The sequence below is a fragment of the Hemicordylus capensis genome, chromosome 1 (genome assembly GCF_027244095.1).
Source record: "Hemicordylus capensis ecotype Gifberg chromosome 1, rHemCap1.1.pri, whole genome shotgun sequence".
NCBI lineage: Eukaryota > Metazoa > Chordata > Lepidosauria > Squamata > Cordylidae > Hemicordylus > Hemicordylus capensis.
In genome coordinates this window covers 225,185,289-225,202,733 of record NC_069657.1, presented here as the reverse complement: position 1 = coordinate 225,202,733, position 17,445 = coordinate 225,185,289, and the positions used below count along the sequence as shown (strand labels likewise).

Genomic DNA, 17,445 nt, shown 5'->3' with positions numbered 1-17,445 from the left:
TTTTATAAAAGAAAATAATAAATACTCATGCTAAAAAACTAATCTTATGAGGATTTCCTTCAAAAAATAAGCTCCCTAAGGGTCCTGTCCGACCCACTTTGAAACTAGGCCCTTGGTATACGGAAGAACTACGGGGGCTGAAGCAGCGAGGTAGACAACCAGAGCACAGGTGGAGGAAGACTCAACTAGAATCTGACAGATTATTACATAGAGTGCATTTGAAGATCTATGCTCAGGTGATATGTACGGCAAAGAAGTTATACTTTTCCTCCCGTATCGCGTCCGCAAGTTCATGTCCGACAGAGTTGTTCAGGGTTGTGAAGGAGCTAATGTGCTCCCCTTCCCCCTTGAATCAGTACTTAGAACCAACAGTTACTTGCTGTGATGTTTTTAATGAGTTCTTTGTGGACAAAATATCTCGTATTCAGGCCGACTTAGATTCAAAGTCCACAACTGTTACAGAGTCTGATGCGGAGGTGTCCAACAGCTCCTCTTATATGATGACCCTAGATCAGTTTCAGTTCATGACTCCTGAGGATGTGAATAAGTTGCTTGGAATGGTGCAGCCTACCACCTGCCCTCTTGATCCTTGCCCGACATAACTTATACTATCTGGCAGGGAGGCTGTTGTAGAGGGCCTGGTAGAGATTATAAATGCTTCTCTGAGGGAGGGCAAGATGCCTCCTTGTCTTAAGGAGACAATAATTAGACCGCTTCTGAAGAAGTCTGCCTTGGATCCCTCAGAGTTAAACAATTACAGGCCTGTCTCCAAACTTCCATGGTTGGGCAAGGTGATTGAGAAGGTGGTGGCTTCCCAACTCAGGAGGTCTTGGAGGAAAGTGATTATCTAGACCCATTTCATGGGGTAGAAACTACCTTGGTCAGCCTCATAGATGATCTCCAATTGGGAATTGACAGAGGAAGTGTGACTTAGTCCTTTTGGATCTCTCTGCGGCTTTCAATACTATTGACCATAGTACCCTACTGGAACGTCTGAGGGGATTGGGGATGGGAGGCACTGCTTTGCAGTGGTTCCGCTCCTACCTCACAGGCAGACTCCAGATGGTGTCTCTTGGAGATTGTTATTCTTCAAAATCTGAACTTTCCTATGGTGTCTCTCAGGGCTCTGTATTGTCTCTGATGTTGTTTAACATCTACATTAAACCGCTGGGAGAGATCATTAGAAGATTTGGTGCAGGGTGTTATCAGTATGCTGATGACACCCAAATCTATTTCTCCATGTTATCAGGAGAAGGCATAACATCCATAAACGCCTGCCTGGAGGCAGTAATGGGCTGGATGAGGGATAACAAACTGGTGTTTCCAACCTGCTGTGGCTGCTGCAGAGGTAAGCAGTTGTGCAACCAGTTGTGGTTTTAAATTGTTTTAAGAGTAAGAGTAAGTAAATTTATTACGGTCCTTAGACCAGCTTAACATTTAAAATAATACAATTATAATTTACAAAATATTCAAATTGCTAATACAAACTCTACAAAGTTTGGATACAACAAAACAAAACTTGGCCACATTTACAGAAATAACAAATTTAAAATTTGACAGTAAAAAATCCAAGTAAAATTGATCTGTATGGCCAGGATGGTTCTTTAAGAGAGGAGCAATAAACTTAATACGAGCATCCCTACAAAATTGACAGTACAGAATAACATGAAGAACTGATTCTATATCCCCTGAGCCACAATGGCAGTGACACAATGTGTATGGAACTTGTTTATATTTCCCGTCTAGGAGTGCCGAGGGAAGGGCATTCAAACGAGCAAGGGTCAATGCTCTAAACTTAGGTAAAAACATATGCTCTAAATATTCAGCCAGTTTGTGGCTGAAGTTTTGAGAGCCTATACAGATTCTCCTTGGTAGTCAAGCACACTCCTTCTGCAGATCTATGTCCAATAGTCATTGCTTAACGAAACATATCACTTGATCTAAACTTGTCCCTATAAGGTTTTCTTGGGACGTGCCCAGTTGATGCAATTTTGTTTTTAGAGCTATTTCCCATTTAGATGTGAAGCTGCCAATTAATACTAAAGGCGCTAAACCGACTGGGAAGAAAACCAAATGCAGCCAGAATTTGATTATACAAAACCAGATTTTCATTTTCAAGGTGGTAACCCAACCTCTCTACGGAGAGCCACGTTAGCTGTGCATCTGGGGGTTAAATTGTTTTAAGGTTTTAATTTCTGTTTTGGTTTGTTTTATGTTGTTGTAAATCACCCAGAGATGGAAGTTTGGGTTGGTGTACAAGTATAATAAAATAAATAAATGTAGCAGTACATGGGCACTTCCACAGCACTACTTCCCACTGGAACAATAAAAGTAGTGCAAAGCAAGTGCCCATACACTGTTTAAAGTAGCTGTACAACTGTCCACCTCCACCACAGCCCTTGGGCTGCCCTTCATGTGTGCAGTAGACATGGCTGGTTGGAACGTTGGAGTGCTTGTCATGTCCGCCTGTGCTTAACATTAATATGCTTCCTTTACACCAGGACTTCTCAATTTTGGCCCTCCAGCTGCCATAATCTCCAATCACAGTGACCAATAGCCAGGGATTATGGGAGCTGTAGGCCAACATCAGCAGGAGGGCCAAAGTTGAGCAGCCCTGCTTTAAACACTGGCAGCTGTTGTTACAGTTATTATGGCTGCAAATACTGTACTGGGCTCTGTATAACAACAAAGAAACTGGTTGTTAAGACAACTATAAAAGCTGCACAAATGACTTCTGGCTGGCATGTCACCATATGCTAATTACAGAAAAGTGTCCCTAGGGATATTTAGTAAAACCTTCCTCTGCCTATTTGCTGTAACAGAAATTCAATTCCTACCTGTAAGAGGGTCGCCTAGAAAGGATTTCCCTGCGTTTCTGGGAATCTGTGACACTGTCCACAGATTCCTGTGAATCTTCACTTTCTGCAATAGTGGAGATCTAGATATAAGAGAACAGTAATATCACAATTTTAAACACTTTTAACAAGATGCAAACTTAAATACGAAAATATGGTCAGGAAGCCTACATCATAAGGTTTCTATACCACACATGAAAAGTCTGCAGGTCTAGGTAGGGTAAAAAATGTTGATCTACTGTCATTTCTGACATTCTCAGAGAGGATTTTTTCAATGGAACTCAAGGTACATAGAATCCCATAAGCCCTAGCCTCTGGGACAAAAGGGGGTGCCAAAAGTAAGAAAGGTACTTTCTAGCAGATGGCAACATGGGGCTATAGGTAGGGCCTAGCCAGAATTTGCTGACCTCAATGATTACTGAATATATGAAAAGTTGATATAGAAAAACTCAGTGTGTGACGAGATTATGCTTATTCAAACAAAATCATCCCTACAGACACCAGTAAGACTACCAGCAGCCCACATCCAAACAACTGACAGGACATGCATAGTTCAAGACCTGCAGGTACATGCCAGTTTAAGCTTTATACAATGTTCAGTATATGAAGGATTGTGAAACACTTGACTTCGTATTTCAACATTCCTACTGCATTCCTGTCTTTAATCATCTTCTGAATTCCAAATACTTTTCTTATCAGTTTCTTATCTTGTTTCATAGTAGTTAGAAATTCATTTTGCATGTCATCTCAACTCTCACGGGTTTCACATGTAAGAAAGAGTAAATCTGAAATCTAGCATAAGTAGTTGGAGGTATAGGCATCAGAAAGTACAGAACTCACAAAGTCCAGATAAGAAAAATGGTCAGTATCAAAATAATATCATTCTGCAATATATATATATATTTCACAAGAAATGCTCTGCTGGACCACCAGATTAAGGGCCAATAGTCCAGCAACCTTTTTCCAACAGTGGCCAGCCAGATACCTTTGGGAAGCTCAAAGTAGGGCAATCTAATTGGTTCCTGTTTTCATATTCAGCGGAAAAGGACTCTGATAGAAAATTGGAACCTGCTTAGAATGAGGACCATATTAAACACTCAGATTTTTTAAAAAAAATGTGGCAGACTATTAGAACCAGAGACAGGAAACTGTTATGTTGTCTAGGGACTATACCACCAATTTTAAATTGGTTAGTGGGCCACAACAAAAGCTGCACATGCAAATGCATTGTCACTTTCACACTGAATCTCTGTATGCTCACACATACAAGTACATGTGTGGGCATACACAAAACTCCCACATGGGAAATTGAAATAATTAGATCAGATAAACACATGTTCTCTCTCAGCAGGAACTGAGAAAAAGGCTACTCATGATAGTGCCTGTTCCCCACCTTACATCTTCTCTCCCTGAAGATCTCAGATGTAAAGGGCTGTAAAACCAGCATCCTTGATCCTGGGCTCCCTAACTGAACCTCAAGGGAATCCTCCATGGCCAGTGCCTGCCGGGCTTTAAATGAGGGACGTGCATGAGTCGGCTCAAGCACGGGCATTTGAGCTGGCTCAACAGAGCAGGGAGCAGTTCTCTCAAGGAGACAGCAAGGGGGTCCTTACCTGCTCCTCCCTGCCCCGCTGCTTTTCTGGATGCAGTGCCCAGTTCCTAATCATCCAGATGGAGCTTCAGCACTGTTCCCTACAGCCTCTGTGTGGCATTAGCACGCATGTGCGCAAGCCATTTGCATGGTCAACATGGTGTTGCAGACCATGCAAATGGTCGGAGTGTGTGCATGCCAACGACGTGTGGAGGCTGCAGGAAACGGTGCTGCAGCCCTGCATGGTTAGTTGGGAACTCGACACCATGCCCAGAAAAGCAGCAGGGTGGAGTAAGTAAGAAGCTCCTTACTGGCTCCTTAAGAAAACCACTCCCCACCAGTCCATGCATAAGCTGTTTGTGCACATTTCTACTTTAAATGCTATCTCGTAGGCTGCACATGCTGCTTCTCCTTCCCACAAGTCATCCAGAGCCTGATTCAAACATGCTTTGCGTACAAATGTCTGTAAACTCATACACATGTTTGTGTGAATGACAGTGCCCATGTTCATTTAAAAAGTGAACCTGGATACAGGCCCTTCAAATGCATGATACATATAGGAAGAGTATTGTTGTACCCGCATTCAGCATAACTTGTGAATGACTGTAGTTGTGTACAAATCTGTACCTGTTACTCGTACTTATTGTACGAGTGTTGAACATAGCATGTGTTTCACCAAATTGGAAGACATATCCTTATCAAAAGAGAGAGGAGGCCACAGCTCCAGTCTTTATCATGCATGCTGCTCTGTTGCCACAACTATTCTGTTGTGTGGGTAATGGGGCAGTAATTGCTCATTAGCTAACCAGACAACTTTCTTCTTCCCTCCTTAGCACTTGTGCTGGCTGTTATGCAGAATCAGGTATCTTGGAGTCCATCCCTGGGCATTCCTTTTTTCCTCACACATACATTTGCAATAGTTTCTTTATCAAGGCAAATGCAACAGCACCTAGGCCTCAAGTAGCTTTCTTCTGCCACTGTACTTCTGAAAAATCTCTATGCCTCAAGCCAGACCCTGCCTATATTGGAGAAGAACAAAAGCTGAATGGGGCCAAATTAAATTATTAGAAGCCAAGAGAAAGTTGTAAGGAATGAGACAGAAACAGGGAGAGAACTAATTTTAGCTGTGAAGACCCCACCCTATTTTGAACATGCAGTTTTGAAGTCACTTTTTCATCTTATATAGCAGGGAGTTCCGCTATTTTTACGACTTTGCCCATGTGGCAAAGGGGTTATACAATCCACCTCACACGTTATTCTTTATTGTGATTTTTATAGGGAACCCCGTTTAAGACTTTTATCTCCTATGTTAGACAATTTGCCTGGCCGGTCTGATGAATTTTATTTAAATTATCTTTTAACTAATGAGGACACTGATATTATTTCTGTTATGGCCAGGTTTTGTTATATTATTTGTAAAATACGTACTGGTTTATTGTAAATGTTTGCTGGTCAATGACCGAATAAACTTATAACTAACTTATAACTAACTCTTAAATAGCATGAACATCCTACAACAAAGGAGGTTGTTGAAGCCCTGAAGCAACCTCCTGAAGTAACGAAGAATTGCAACAAGTTCTTGTTAGCTGGATCTTCCTTTCAATAACTTAAATGGCCAGGTCAAGGTTACACAGTAACTAATGAAGCTCAGTATACAGTAATTTAGCCAGTGTTTCTATGCTTCATGAGATAATGGTTTTATAAAAATCTTTTACACATACCTGAACTGTCTGGACTTGTGGAGACTGAATAACAGATGGCTGGGCTGCCTGAATAACACCATGGACTTGAACTGTCTGCCCATTAGGCAGTTGCACTAAGGTCACAGTGGGAGCAGAAGATGTTGCATGAGCTGCTGGCATAGAGACCTAGCAAACAGATAATAAGACTCATTGTGTAGCAAGATTGTATAGCAAAACTGTGGTAGCCAGATATACCAGACTGGTGCAACACCCGACCTACCTTGAAAGTGTTTATTCAGCAAAAATGTCCTTCAGGAAATACACATCTCTTGGAAGAAATTGTGAGTTTGACTTAACAGCCTTCCTTTGATGCAACTAACAAATGTCGCTAAAACATATCCTCATGAATACAAATGAGTGCAAAATGCAAAGGTAGGCAATTTTTGTTTTGAATCTACAGCCCACAGAATTAAAAAATAAATAAATTAGGACAAATCCAATTTCTACATGTCTTACATTGATATATAGAAATTTTAACTGACGTATAGTCCATGATGTAGCAAAGAGGGAAAGTATTTTGGACTGATTTGAGCTGTGCAGCCATAATTTTAGTATAAAGTTTCTTCTTGAGGAAGAATAATTAAAGGAAATCCCTCCCCTCCTGCCATCTCAGAGGCTGCCTTGTTATTAGCTTCATAGTCAAGCTAGAGTCATCAGTCAGGGAGTCTAAGCATCATATTATGGATACGTTAGTTGTGCAAGCCAGGTTAAGTGTCTAATTAACTGGGGGATCTTTCTCATTGTAAACTAAATATCTGAACAAAGTATATAAAAACTTAAAAAATATTGTGGGGAATGAATTAAATCTATATTAATTAATTAAAAAGCTGATAGTAAGTACGAAGACAGGTTAAATGTCCAATATCACATTAAATGACACTGATATGGATGAAAATATTTGTGCTTTTACATATAAGCCATGGCCAATAGTCACAGAATTACCAATTTCTATGAAATTTTACAGATCTCTGCTTCTCTCAAACTCTATCCTGAGACAGTCTGAGGATAAGACAGCACACATCAAATTAAAAATAAAATAAAATGTGTACCTGGGCTAATGTTGCAATTTGTGGTTGTGCCTGTACTGTCATCTGTTGGTTTTCTGCCTCTGTAACAGCTGCATCTCCACTCTGTTGGTTCTCTGTGCCAGATTCCATGGTCATTTAGTTATCTGCAAGGATAATTATTTGTATTATTAGTACAGTTTTACTTCTTTCATGACACCTCTGTAAACTGTATTGCTAAGTTTTACAGAATTTACAGCTACCAAAAATATATTGTACACTAGAACTTTTTCTTTGTTCAAATTCTTATTAACTTTGGCATAAAGTGAAAAGTGCAGTTCTGGTGATAAAAAGCATAGAAGTCACCAAACGCTTTTGGTGACTTTATGAAAACAAGTAGTGTTAACAACACAACCCAAAACCAGGTTGCTTACCTGTAAGTTTTGATCTTTTGGTGATCTGGTATCATTCACAATGAGATCCTTCACAATGCGGGCTTTGCGCCTGCGCCACAGAAGGATTGAAAAGCTCTTTGAAGTGCTCTGAAGCTCTGCCCTTTGTGCACAGAGTGTATCTTTGAGCGTATCTCAGTATCTTATGGGCTTTGATACTGAATGTAGTATCATTCATAGCAAGTGAGGAAAAGTTGGACCAGTCATAGCAAGTGAGGATAAGTTGGACCAGCCATTCTGATAGCCTTTGTCAAGATACAGGGTCTTTGTCAAGATACAGGTTGGCCTTTGTGAGCACCTTCAAAGGTAACAAAAAGTCTTTTTGACTTTCCAAAATCTTTAGTCTTATCCATATAGAACAGTAGCCTACTGTGAACATCTAGGGCAGGGCTGTAGAATCCTCCTGGAGGTTGGCCAACAAACTCCCATAATCCCTGACTACTGGCCTCTGTGGCTGGGGATTATGGGAGTTGAAGTCCAAAAACAGCCAGAGGGCCAAAATTGTGCAGCCCTGATCTAGGGAATGATCCAGGGATGAAACTGGGTTCAGAAAAAGGGTTGGCAGAATAATGTTCTGGTTAATATGGAAGTCGGAGACTATCTTGGGTACAAAAATGGGGTCAGTTCACATGGCCACTCTTGGTATAGAAGATAGTGTAATACATATCAACCCTTAAGGCAGTCAGTTCGCTACCCCTTCTAGCGGTGGTAATTAAAAATACCATTTTCAGAGTAAGCAGTTTAACAGATGTTGAAGACAGGGGCTGAAAAGGGGCCTTGGTGTGATTTGAGAGCACTACAGAGAGGCTCCAAGGCTCAACCGGTTTCCTCACTGGGGAAAAAGGGTTATTCAGACCCTTAAGAATCTCCTACAAATAGGGTGGGAGAAAACAGTCTTGGAACCCCATCCTGCATGTATTGCAGATACATACATGGATGAGTCAAATCCTTTGCATAAATTACAAATCTTTTCCACTTGCAGATAAAGTTGCATCAGGTGGAGGCCTTCCTTTCATGAAGGAGAATGTTATCTAGAAGTTCAGCCTACACACAGTCATATTCAGAGTCCTGAGGCTGTGGTGAAGGACACTGCTGCTGTTCTGATGCAGGAGGTCGGGATGTTGATGGAGACGACAGTGGGATCCAAGACAGTCGCAGGAGGAGAGGAAATCAAGGCTGTCTCAGCCACCATGGTGTGAGTAGGATACACTTTGTTTTGTGATGTAGAATTTTGATTGAGACCCTGGACAGGATAGGAAAGGGCACAAAGAGGTAAAAAAAGCCGGGTCTCCCAAGAGATCTGGAATGTGTCTCCTAAGGACCCTTTCCCCATTCACACCCTCAAGCAGAAAAGGGGACATTTTTTGTTGTGCTGTGTTGCAAAGAGGTCGACTTGGGGAATCTCCCAGTGATGGAAAATATAGGTGAGAACATCTTTGTTGAGTTCCCATTGGTGTTGACAGGCTATATCTGTCTCCCAGTTGAGACAGATATATCAATCTCAATCTTCCAGTTGATATTGTCCACCAGAAGGTTGTCAGTGCCCTTCATATGGAGACATAGGGGGTAGATTAGGCAGTGAATGCACCAGTCTCAAGAGTTGAATGGCAAGGCTGCAGAGAGATGTTAGTCTGTGCCACTCTGGTGGTTGACATACACAATAGTTCTGCTGTCGTCCAGGAGCATTTACATCATTTTGCTGGATTGGAGTGGGAGGAAAATCTTCAGGGCCAAGAGGATTGCAAGAAGTTCTAAAAAATATATATATGTAGGGACATCTGTTGGTGGTTCGACAAACTCTGTGCATAAATGCCTGCACAATGAGTGCCCCAGCCCTTTAAGGAAGCATCGTCATCACAGTCACTGTTGGTGTAGGAGAGTGGAACTTGTCCACCAGAGGAGAGAGTCCAGTACAGTATGAGGAACTACAAGCCACATTTGTTTGTTGTCTATGTTTGGCTTGAATTTGGACAGCAACTGCAGTTGGAGGCGTCACATACCCAGCCTGGAATAATCGACGTTCAATGTGTAGGATGCTATCAGGCCCAAGGTATGTTGGATGGTCTGTGCATTTTGGGTTGGGTCAGAGCTGAGGGAGTGAAAAAGATTCATGATTGAGAGTCATTGCTCCACTGGGAGGAACACACATTTGACCTTCATGTTGAGTATGGCTCCTATGTAAGGCAGAGACTTCTGGGGCAACAGATTGAACTTTTCCCAATTTACTTGGATGCCCAAGTTGTCCAAAAAAGAGAGGACTAAGTTGATTTATTTGGTCAATCAATGCGTCCTTGTTGGTCAAGGTGATTAACCAATCGTCCAAGCTTTTCAATACTGAAATTACCTGTGTCCTCAGATGGCAATAACAGCGCTTGCACATTTCATAATAATGAATGGAGTTGTGGAGAGACTGAAAGGGAGGACTGTATATTGATAAATCTGGTCCCCTACAGTGAATCAGAAATATTTCAGGTCCAGAATGGCAAGCCACTCTTCTTCCACCAAGAGAGGAAACCGTTGTTTTAGAGCCAGCATCCGAAACATCTGTGGATGGATTCGTTCAGGGAGTGCAGATCTAAAATAGGATGCAGGCCTCCAGCCCACTTTGGGACTTGGAAGTACCTGGAACAGAACCCTGCCAACTGGGTTTCCAGAGAAACAGACTCTATTGCCCTTCTGGAGTTGTTCTCAAAGTATTGTCTGAATTGCTTCAGGAAAATTTTTCATGTTGTGTCTGAAGCTCTCCCACACTGAGTTGGCCATATAGGCCATGCAGTTTGCTATCATCATAGAAAGGGAAGAAGAGGAGTAAACTTTGTGACCAAACAGAGTCCAGTTTCCTTCCTTCCTTATCAATTGAGACAGAGTGACTTCGTCCAGATCTATTCCCATAGCACAGTCCACCACCAATGAATTAAGTGGAGGGTGTTTAAACAGCAATTTGCAGTCCTTTCTATACTCGAAGGCACTTCCAGAAGAACTGAGGGGATAGTAGGCTGCTCAAGTGGAGCAGATAGTTGGAATGAATTAGTAGGCTGTTCTGCCAGAAGCTGTGGAACAGGGGGAGGATCTAGAGGGTGCTTGAAAGGCAAGGACCTGGTAGAAGGAAAGTTTGGTTTTGATAATCAGAGGTGGACATGAGCCTCCTGAGTTTCCAAAGGCTGAACTCCTCAAAATCATAAGGGAGAAAAGATGAAGGCACGTAAAGGGGAACTTCGAAGCTTCCCAACTTCCTTATGTAGCCAGGATCAAGAGCTCCTGGGGAGTTCCAGTAATCCACTCTTCCCTTGTAAGGAGAATAAGCTGAGAGATAAAAGCTCTGTCGCTCTTTCCAGGAGTGAGCTGGGTAGCGTGAAGGAAAGCATGTAGGTGTTGCCTTCCCTGGAAAAACGGAAGGTGTTTTAGGAACTTGTGGCATACTGGACTCAGCCTCCTAATCGATGTTGAGACCCCGCAGAGAGAAGCCCTTAAAGGTTGAGCCAGAGGGCGTAGTCATAGGTGATCCTAGGATGGAGTCGAAATCCTTTGATATCGATGACATTGATGGAAAATGAGACCCAAAGGCCAGCAATGTCAGAATGGAAGACGGGAGCCGTGGGTCCCTGGGCAACATAGATTGAGATGTAGTTGATATCGGAAACTGCTGCAGAGAAGCATGAACTCTGAAGGAGGAAGCTGGTATGGTGGTCAATGTCAAGAGTGACACTGCTGTTGGGACTTGGGCAAATGATGCTGATAGAGGAGTGGCCAAAGCCACTTGATGATCTCTGGAGAGGAGGAAGAAGAGTGAGAACAGAGATGGTGTCCAACCTAAGACCGACGTTGACAGTATCGACAACAAGGTGGAAGTGTTGATGTAGTGGACAGTGGGTGAATAGACTTTAAAGCCAGAGCTGGTGTCGAGGGTGATCAACGGGTCGGTATTGAGAATGCTGCTGCTGGCTTGTGCAAGGTTGTCGATGTCTATGACGGTGGTGTAGACATTAATGGTGAGGAGGTTTTGCAGTGTTTTAGTTGCAGTGAGGAATGACCTTCTCTGTGTTTGTGCTTGTGGTGCTTATGATGGGTTTCCTTCAGGAGATCTTGGTTGTTGTTTTTAAGCACCAGGGACAGTCTCCTACAGGGAAACTTAGAGGCTGAGCCTGACTTTGACAATGCTGATGCTGATGCATCAGGGTTGGAGGGTATAAAGTGGCCCACAAGCATAACATCCTGCTCCCACAAGTCATCCTGCTCCCACAACATCCTGCTTCTTCTAGTTTGTTTAGAGAAGGATAAGCAAATCTTGAAGGTGCAAATGTTGTGGTCCTCTCCAAGGCAAAGGAGACAAAGGTTGTGCCTATTGGAGGGCAAGGTCCCATGGCAAGAGGAACAACACTTGAAAGTTTTTCTAGAGTCCATTAGACCAAGACAGGGAGATAAAACTGAGATGTGAAGCAAACAGTAGTAAAAAAAACCAATCCAAAGTTCAATAAAACTGAGTAAGAAAACTGCTAAACCTTTGTTTTCCAGGAACCATGGACAACCAAGGAGCAAATCCTAAGGGAAGCACACACAACAGGTTGGAAAGGAACTGAGAGAGTGCTGCAAGCACGAAGGGCAGAGCTTCAGAGCACTTTGAAGAGTTTGTGAATCTTTCCGTGGGGACTATTGCCCAGGCACAAAGCCCACATTGTGAATGATACTGGACCAACACAAAGATCCAAGAGTTACAGGCATAAACAGCACAACTCAACAGAGGTTATTTAGAAGTAAGTTCAACTGAGTTCAATGAAATTTACACCATACTAAGGGTGTTTAAGATTGCTTCCCACATTGTATATATTAATTTTCTTCAATAAACACAAAGACCAATATGGCTGAAGTCAAAAGGGAAAGGAATAAAAAGAGTCCAAATTTCTTTAGTAGTTAGTAGTAGAAACATATCTGCAAAAGTCAGTACAGAATTCTAAACAAGGATTTATGGCATGAACTTTAAAAACCAAATTATCATTTCCATGAAGTTTTATTTGCTATACCAAGATTAAACTCTCTTTCACAGCATTTCTCTTAATGCCTAAGCTAGCTTAGTCCAACATTATAGGTAATTATTTGTGGCCCAGAGGGTTAGAGAGGCATTGTTTTTGATGAAACATTGAATTTTAATCAGACCTGAACATTCTGATCTAAATGGAATGAACACTAGTCTACTACAACTATGCATATAGTACTAGTCACCATAGTGGTAAATATGATTAGATTTTGAAACCCAATATCTGAGTGTTCTAACAGAAAATTTGGGAAGGAGAAATTTGTGGCAGAAACCTCTGAGACAGATGACAGGGGACACTGCACTTCTGACTATGCACAGAAAGCTGTGTTGAGATGACCAACAGTTAATCAAGGATATGTGGTTGGGAAACACATAAAATATTTGCATATCACTCAGGCATTGTTGTCTTTTGATTTTGACTTTGGATCTGACTGTGAACTCAGCCAACACAATGAAGCATGTGAACCTTCAGGTTAAAATAATTTCCATGAAGGACATTTCCATGAAAGTCATCCTACGGAAGTGTGTCCACTTCAAAGAACTGCAGGGGCATGACTGCAGGGCCTTTCCCCCTGTACACACACTGTTGTGCAATAGCCATTAGGACTCCCAAACACTGCTTGCACTCCAGAAGGGCTGCAAGGTCACAAACACATCATTGAGGGTCATGATGACACAATATGTCTGCAAGCTTGCAGAATCCTTCCAGAACAGTGTTCTCTCTAACTTTTTTCATCTGTGTGCGGAATGAGTTTTGTTCTGGGCGGCAGTATCAAGTCAGTGTGAGCGCACATGCATTCAGGGTGGGGCCTTCCTGATTAAACCTGAGCAGAATCTAAAGTTAACTGAGCTGACATCAAAAAATGTGTGAGCGTGCACACACACACACACACACGCCTTAGAGATAACACTGTCTAGAATGCGAACAGCACTGGAAGTCTAATTGCTACTGAGCAACAGGGAATGAAGGGAGAGTTGTGAAAGGCTCTCGTTACATTGCTGTCCCTCAAAGTGTGCATGCTTAGGATGTCAGTGATAGTGTTTTTCCTAGGGTATACATGTTCAGGGCTAATATATGGATCTTAAATAGCCTTAGACATAACTTAAACAATTCACTGTGTATAAACATTAAAGGCTAAATGTGAGACAATCCTGTTTTTACAAACCAAACTTTCATTAAGAAATAATTTCTGTCCTCATGATTACAGAGTATTATGAAAATACAACTAGAAAGAATTCCTGTCTGTGACCATCCTTTTTTCTATATAACCAGAACCTCTGTCTCTATGAAGTGTTTTGGACACTTGGGGAAAATATTTAAATCTCTTGGCATTCCTTAATCAAGTCTCTCTCTATACCATTATATCTTTGTCTCATTCTTTTGCAAAGGTACTCACTGCCCTTGTTCAGACATTCTCCAAGCCATGGTGTGTAGGGTCATAAATGCACACTTGTGTGCTCCCTCTCCTCCTGTGCACAGCTTCAGTCTCCTATTTAGCACAAACCATTACATCCATTCCATAATATCTGAATTGTTAAATTATGATTTGTACTTGCACCCCAAACCAGAACTGGAAACTACTGTTTGAAGTGAAACCCCAATTCTGATTTGAAAAATAAGTGCAAACCATAGTTTGCACTTAGACATCAAAATTCAGATGTCTCAGCAAACTATGATTTTTGCTAAACAGAAAGTGAAACTGCAATGAGAAGGGAGGTGGGGGTACAGGAGCCTGCAGTTCACTTCCAGTCTTTCAAATCATATCTTGGATGATTTATTTATTTATTTAACATATTTTTATACCGCCCAAAACCTACGTCTCTGGGCGGTTCACAACAAAAGCATGATTGACACTGCTTTGAGTACCACTTGGGTAGAAATAAAGTTATATTTTTCTGTGCAGTTCTAGCTATTTGTTTTCTTCAAAACAGAGTGAACTAAACTACTAAACTAGTTTAGGCATGCACACAACCTCTCTAAAGTGGTTCATATCCTGATAACTTCTTGAGTTGACTATTCCAACATACTTTATGTGAGACTATCCTTGAAACTGTAGTTCAGAACCGGCAGTTGATCTACAATGCTGAAACATGACTACTATGCACAGAGCACACTTCACCAGTAGAAAGAGCTCCATTTATTACAAGGTGTCAGATTTAATGGTTTAGAGCAGGCTTCCCCAAACTGCGGCCCTCCAGATGTTGTTGAACTACAACTCCCGGAGTCCCTAGCCACAATTTATTGTGGCTGGGTATCCTGGGAGTTGTAGTTCAGCAACATCTGGAGGGCTGCAGTTTGGGGAAGCCTGGTTTAGAGCATGGGTTCCCCAACCTATGGTACTCCAGACGTTTCTGAACTACAACTACTGCCATTTCCAGCCACAGTAAATTGTAACTGGGGATGATGGGAGTTGTAGTTCAGAAACATCTGGAGTACCACAGGTTGGGAATCCATGGTTTAAGTCATATTGCCTGGGATTCTACAACATTTTCCATATATACCTCCCTATGCTTTAAGATTTGAACACGAGGCCTTTCTGTAGGTTGCAACACCAGCATGAATGGTAGCAGATTGGTCATTGCTGCAGCAGATTTTTTTGGTGCTGGTCCTTCTAAGGAATTTCCTCCCAAAAGAAATATTGATCAGCCCCTTTATAAAGGCAGTGTAAATGATATATTTCAAGCTTTTTTGTGGGGAGGGATTAATGTTCTTGGGAGTTACTATTCTCAAATGTTGCTTACCGGTATTTTGTTTGATTCTGATGTTTAGATTAGTTTATCTTTCAGTTTTTAAATTACTGGCTGACATCTAGAGTAATGTAGTATCAGTGTTCTATGAAGAGTGCTGGCACTTCTGCACTACATACTAGTAGAGCTCCACTGGTTGTGCCAGGAGGAGAGATTTTTGCCCATCTCCCATTCCCTCAAAAGTGCTCCTTATGACCTGGAAGTGGGTCACTGAGGGTTGTGCAACCTCATTGGAAATACTATCTCTTCCTTAGTCAGGAGGTTGGCCATTATTATAATACTTTATTTATGTTGTGAGCTGCTTTGAGGAATTTAATAGAAAGGCAGGCTATACAATTATAATATGATCTCTTGGATCATAACTACACACCACCACAATTGATGCTTTGGGTTTTTTTTTTAAAAATTAAGAACATGTATATGTAGCTTTTAAACAAAAAGAAAACTGTTTCCTGTCCACCAAAAGGCTCACAATCTTCTTTAAAACCAGAAAGAAAATGCCAGTAACAGTAATTGGAGAGACTAGGCTGAAAGGGACAGTTGCTGTTTCCCTGCTAAATATGAGTCACCACAACAAAATAATGGTAGATATTAACATTAGAAAGGATACCTAAATTAGAATTTAGCTTTGTGTCAAGAACTGATTTTCCCTCAGATCAAATATTATTCTACAATTTGTTTTTATGACTGTTATTATAGCCCATCACCACTACTTGACTGTTCAGAAACATATTGTTTATCAAATATTTCATTGTTCTTACCTTTGTAACTCAAGAACTGAATTTCGAAACCACACATTCTTGGATAAGGCAAGTTCTAAAAAGTTTAATGAGAAAAGGATACCCTGAAATATACTGAACACACTTCTTATTGCACATTGTGCATTTAAAATATAACATTTTACTTCTTGAATCACTGGGCATATTGGTCATTTTTTCAAGCAATGGCAAGTTACCAAAACACTCTTATAATGAGGGAAAGGATAACATTTACAAGCATTTTTTTTAACCATCGCTTTATTTCATATTATTTCACACTTTTGGGTTGGCCTTACACAATAGTCACAGAATTTTGGACCTTCAAAATCTTGAAGTGGTGCTTCTTTAGTGTAAAACATGGTATATCGTGCTACGACTGAGGAATGACTACAATGATCTAGAAATCACACCATTTTGATGCTGGTGTGCGTTTAGCTGTGAGTTGTAGAAAAGCACCAGGTCCCAACATTTCAATATCAAAGCTTGATCTTAAGCACTAACTTTTAAAACCAAGTTATACATGATATACTTTATGTAGGAATTCCTTTTAATCTTTGACAGGACAAATAAAATACTATTAAAAGATGGAGCAGAACAGGGACAGGAAGGAGAAGAAATTAATAGGGTGACTCTCTGGAAGGTAGACAATGAAGGCCCATTTAAACCAAAATTGTAGAGGAAAGCAGGAGTCCTAAGAAGGAAGGAAGTGTTGGAGGAAAAGCTTTACACCTTTTGGAAAATGCAACTGTGCTTGTTGGACCACTTATTCAGTGGTCATAGGACAGGCTGAATTACTGCCATTATTTCTTTTCCATCTCCAATCTTCAAATTCATTTGTGATTAATGAGTGTAGAAATTATTATACTGACCAAAATTGACCATTTAAGATAGAACACATGATCACAATCAAATTAAAAGTATATCCAAAGATTTAATTTAGCAGTACCTCTTAATATTCTGCCTATACTTCAGCTACATGACAGCCAGAACTTCAGCATCATGAGGAAAATGCTACCAACTGAGTTTCTGTCTGTCATTCTATTCAAAGCTGAATGACAGGCAGAAATTCAGTAGATGGAGTAAATGGAGTTTTCCCAGTATTTGGATATTGGAACTTCACTAGTTAAAGTTCTGGCTATCATGCAGCTGAAGTACAGGCAGAATATCAACAGGTGCTGCTTCCATTTTCACATGCTAAGTAAAGTTGCACCTGTTGAATGTCTGCCTGTCATAAAACTGTTCTAAGTCCTCTGGCCCGAACCC

The 17,445-nt window shown here is 41.2% G+C and overlaps 1 protein-coding gene across 6 annotated transcripts in view; it reads right to left on the bottom strand.

Moving 5' to 3' along the window:
• Positions 1 to 17,445, bottom strand: part of CREB1 (cAMP responsive element binding protein 1) — a 53,206-nt gene that overhangs the window by 13,739 nt on the left and 22,022 nt on the right. For 5 of the 6 annotated variants that reach the window (XR_008313555.1, XR_008313556.1, XM_053285202.1 and 2 more), the window contains exons 2-5: positions 16,186 to 16,240; positions 7,238 to 7,359; positions 6,168 to 6,314; positions 2,838 to 2,938 (exon numbers count right to left, since the gene is read on the bottom strand). Coding sequence is in view for 4 of the 6 variants with exons in the window: in XM_053285202.1 (XP_053141177.1) it covers positions 2,838 to 2,938; positions 6,168 to 6,314; positions 7,238 to 7,351 (362 nt within the window). In the remaining 2 variants the exon portion in view is untranslated. The remainder of the gene's footprint in view (positions 1 to 2,837; positions 2,939 to 6,167; positions 6,315 to 7,237; positions 7,360 to 16,185; positions 16,241 to 17,445) is intronic. The other variant, XM_053285206.1, reaches the window with a different exon arrangement.